The following is a 4,756-nucleotide window of genomic DNA, read 5'->3' as shown; positions in this document are numbered from 1 at the left end:
TATGACAAGACGATGACGGATTCAAAGATTTTCTCAAATCAAAACTTATTAATATCTATTATTATTAGTGATAATATTAATAATATTATTATTATTACTATTTTAAAAAATAATATTATTATTATATTATCAATACTAATAATACTATTATTTTATTATTGATATTATTTTCGAGACGGGTTCGGGGATGTGGATAGTAATCTCATACCCGCCCGAACTACATCGGAGAATTAAAAAAATCCTCGAACCCGAACCCAAACCCGAAAAAATCGGGAATCCCCATCCCCGTTTCAGGTTTTCCCCGTGGGGCCCCAAGAAAATCCAATAAGAAGCGAGCTTCGAATAATGCTAAAAGGCCTACAAAGTCCGATAAGTTAGAACATATTTGGTCAACTAATGTCCAAAATAATCAACAAAAAAAAAAAAAAGAATGGTGGTGTGTCATAACGTCGTAATAGAACATTGATAAGCATGGCTCGATCTATGATGGGATTCACTGAATTGTCGCCATATTGAGGCCATAATAAAAATAATACTCAATGTCAAGTGTCATTTGTTTTTTTCTTGAAATGGAATATGATAAATGTCTGGAACATTAATATAAAACGGTCATGATAAATTATTCTTTATGCCCAAAGCACTCTTTGAATCATATGATTTGTTGATGATTAAGTTTGTCTAGATAAAAAAAATTTCAGAGTTCAGCTGACACCAAGATTTAGTGGAGCCAATATATATTAAGTCAAATTAAGTTACGCCCTCCCAAATTGAAGCCGATAGAGCTGTAAAGATGTCTTTTGAGTTAATTACAAGAAATCTTCTGAAATATTCTTCCGCTGAATTTTTACTTATTTGCTAAATGTTATATCTTTTCAGTTAACAGCACGTCACCAAAACTTATAATTCCTAACAATATATCTAACTAATTTTTCTCGATATTTAAAATTAATTTGCAGAGAGATTTTAATAGCGACAGATTGTTAGAAAAATGTAGAAAGTTGAGGGATATTTTTGGAGTTTTGAAAAGAATTTTACCAACACACCGAAATAATCGATAGGACGTTTAAATTTAATATATAATATTATGTTTGATTAATTTACCATCCAAACAGTGCAATCATTATTTGTTATAGTTATACAAGTTCGAATGATAGTTTATAAAGTATTTAGTTTTAATTTTTTAAAACAAAAACAAATTTGATTTGCAAGATAAATGAAATTAGAATTCAAATTATCTTGAAGTTTAGTTGATAACAAATGATCGGTTGGATCTTGTTGACTGTTTAGTTGCTGATAGGATATAAACTAAAAAACGACTCTGTTAGCTAGGCTAAGAACCGGCCAAATATATGTACAGATGACTCGTTCAATTGTGCCAATGTCTTTATTGTGCTGAATGAAGTTTCATGGATAGAACCATCCTCGCAATCTTTTTATTGACCAATGAAGCCAAATCCGTGCAGGATGAATGCCAAAAGGAGCATAAGTACAGCCAAAATCATACCAGGTCTTCCTAGAAGCCAATTCTTGGTCTTTCTGGCACCTTCTGCAATTATTAGACACGGACAAAGTATGACACCTGTCCTTGCCCTTCGATCCATCTTATACATTAGAGATTTTTTGTCAAATGACTCGAATACCTCGAGGGTGATGAAGTAGATAAGTGGGGTGAAAAGAATCTTGAGGTAGGTATAGATAGACACACATTAATTTAATCCATTTTTAAGATCATCATGACGTACGATAATATCCAATGTATCTGGGGATAAAGATGACATGGCTTGTTGAGCTCTCTCTGCATCTTCACGTGAAAGTTTAAATCCAAATTGTTCACTCATGTTTGCCATCATTTCAGGGCTCATGTTTTTCATCATCGTTGTGAGCATCTGCTGATATAAAAGAAAAGAAACTATGTCATAAATGAAATCTAATACACATCCATTTTATACCAAGCAAAGAAGAAACATAGATAGTTACAAATCGGGAAAAGTATTTAATTTCCCTTGCTGCAAGCTGTCCTTGTTATTACATCAGTGAAGATCAATCAATAGGTAATACTTTAATTAGACTATGAAATGCTGTTACAGAAGTACAGAACCAGTGGATCAGAATCGAAAAAATATTCCAACCTATACTGACACATATAAAATGCATGCGAAATAAAATTGATGATTTTTCTGTGAAATCGAAGTCCTTTATATCATTCTCATCTATTCTAAGAAATTTATGGCATGTTTCCAAAATATAAAAAATAAAAAATAGGAAACTTCTTCGATCCAAACACACATTAAAAAATTGAGTGCGAACATTTCATATTTGAATATATTTTGGTGATAACATAAATGAAGCTCAATAAAAGGTATAAAAAGGGGGGAAATTTGTAAAGATAGAATCAAGTTAGAAACCTGACGCATAGCTGGATCTTTCATTTGGCTTTTCATTTGTTCCGGCAGATCAGCAGTGGAACCTAAGAAGCTTAATTGAGGAGTGCTTCCTGAATGCAAACCTTGAGAGGAACTACTTTCATCCACATCATTGTCATTTACATTGAAATTTTCTCGAGTTGTGGAAAGGTCAGCTGTTGATGATGGCCCATCTTGCCCTCTCAAAGACGACGCAATCTCAAAAAAAATTTTGGGTTCTTCAGGTGACATCTTGCTCATCATATCAGTTGCCATCTTAATCATTTCAGGTGTCACATTCGGTGGAACTGACCCAGGATAACTATGAACAGCTGTTGATGATGATGATGGTGACCCCTCATTGCCCTTCATAGAAGACACCATATCAAACATTTTTTGAAGCTCTTCAGGTGACAATTTACTCATCATGTCAGTTGTTGTACTGAGCAATTCAGGTGATAGGTCTGGTGGAACTGATCCAGGGCTAAAGGGGGAACCTGTTTTGGTATATGCATGATCTCCTTGGAAAGACGAAGCTAACTGGAACATTCTTTGAAGTTCTTCAGGAGACATCTTGCCAATAACATTAGCAGCATTCTTTACCATACCAGGAGATAAACCTTCGACTTTCCCACCATTTATTGCAGACAAGGTTTCAGGATCCGTTTGAGAAATGAAGTTCTGGAAGGATCTACACAAGATCAACCACAACACATTATTGATTTTCAATGAAGTATGTTATCACCAGAGGATAAGTACAAGTATGCAAATGCTGAATAACAAGGAAAAATCAAGTAAGAAAAGCAAAAGTATACCATGTCAGCCAATTCAATTGTTGCAATTTAGGACATCTCCAACCCATTACGTTATCTTAGTGTCGCACTAACTTTAAAATAATGTAATTCCTACATCAAATACAAAATTCATCTCCAACCCATCAACTCTAAACTTTACACTAAAAGGAATATTCTCGAAATATTCCCTATTATTTTATTAACAACAAATAATTTATTTCACAAAATATTTATAAACACAATAATTAAAATATCACTAATATCTAAAATCATTTCTATATTAAAATTCATTATATATATTAATGAATTAAAATATTAATTAAATATATAATTATAATTACTTTAAAAAATTAGTGTTTGAAATCTTAATTTTTTTTATACTTGTATCTTTGTATTCAATATTAATTAATTTAATTATAACTACATAATTAAGATATTCATGGCATATTTTATACTATTTTATTTACTACAATTAATTTATCACAAATAATTTATTAACATAATAATATTATCTTTATTAATTATATAGTAAATTAAAATATCCAAGTTTTTTAAAATCACTTTGTTAAAATTTATTGTTTGAAATAATATATTTTTTTAATTAAATTAGATTATAAAACTAATTATATAATATTTAGAGTTTAACTAAAATAACATAAAAAAGAATTACAAAAATAAAACAAAAAAGAAAAAGAAAAATCTCTATCTTGGAGTCAAACATAGCGCTGTGTTGGAGAAAGAACAAACTACACCATTTTGCTTTTTACGCTAATTTAGAGCTCGATTGGAGAAGCTCTTATGCATGACATTTTTCATTCAATCAAGACATCTGTTATTAATCATTATTTGCTGACTTCTCCATGTGAAATAACACTCGGTTAAGAAATTCACCCAATACGTTTTGCAACATATTGCCAAAGTGAGAAGCTAGATCCTTTTCAATTCCTCAAAAAGGTAACAAATCATTATTTCATAAACAATATTAAACCTGATAGATTCCGAATCATCTTTTAGAGCATTCAAATATTCTGTATTTGATCGAAGTTTATGAAGTTTCTCGGTTTGACTTGTATTGCCTTGATGAGCTTCTTGTTGAGTTAACACATGATTCTCATGTTTTTCAGATGAGACACTTACTTCTTCAGTTATTTCTTCAATAACTAACCCTAAAGAAAATATAGCAAATTAAAACAGGGAAAAAAGAGCAGAGGTACATATCAGAGCATCAGCCATGCATAACTTTGAAAACTAAATAAATAAATAAAATACCTCGTGAAGGATGCTTATCTCCTTCTTTGGTCAATCGCTCCTCAGCATCCCTGAGTATAAGTACATAGAACAAATTTCACATTCAATGATTGAGACGTTTTCTTCGGAGACAATAAAAGTTTAAGATTCCCCGACAAAAATAAATAGACATGTGACCACAGTCACTGTAGAACCCGTAACGTAGACAACGTATAAGCCATGCATAATTTCTAGTATTTAAATTAAAATGATTTTATTGCACGAGTATTTAAATTCTTTTCTTCAAATTTATTTATTTTACGTAGTAGTTTA

The 4,756-nt window shown here is 31.2% G+C and overlaps 1 protein-coding gene across 1 annotated transcript; it reads right to left on the bottom strand.

Moving 5' to 3' along the window:
* Positions 1 to 1,706: 1,706 nt before the first annotated feature.
* LOC140966994 (outer envelope protein 61-like) lies at positions 1,707 to 4,517 on the bottom strand. Its single transcript, XM_073427319.1, has 3 exons — positions 4,466 to 4,517; positions 2,406 to 3,093; positions 1,707 to 1,886 (listed from the first exon to the last, which is right to left on the bottom strand). The coding sequence occupies exons 2-3, from the start codon at positions 3,006 to 3,008 to the stop codon at positions 1,707 to 1,709; spliced, it is 783 nt and encodes a 260-aa protein (XP_073283420.1). The 5' UTR covers positions 3,009 to 3,093; positions 4,466 to 4,517.
* Positions 4,518 to 4,756: the final 239 nt, after the last annotated feature.

This window comes from Primulina huaijiensis, unplaced genomic scaffold (assembly GCF_012295235.1).
Source record: "Primulina huaijiensis isolate GDHJ02 unplaced genomic scaffold, ASM1229523v2 scaffold21223, whole genome shotgun sequence".
NCBI lineage: Eukaryota > Viridiplantae > Streptophyta > Magnoliopsida > Lamiales > Gesneriaceae > Primulina > Primulina huaijiensis.
The sequence above is the reverse complement of the archived record's forward strand: the minus strand, read 5'-3'. Positions and strand labels throughout refer to the sequence as shown.

Bases quoted from the DNA above. Each gene is read 5' to 3' on its own strand.
- LOC140966994 (XM_073427319.1), bottom strand. From the start codon at position 3,008: ATGGTAAAGAATGCTGCTAATGTTATTGGCAAGATGTCTCCTGAAGAA. The intron at 1,887-2,405 runs GTTTCTAACTTG...TTATATCAGCAG, and splicing joins AAGATCCAGCTATGCGTCAG to ATGCTCACAACGATGATGAA.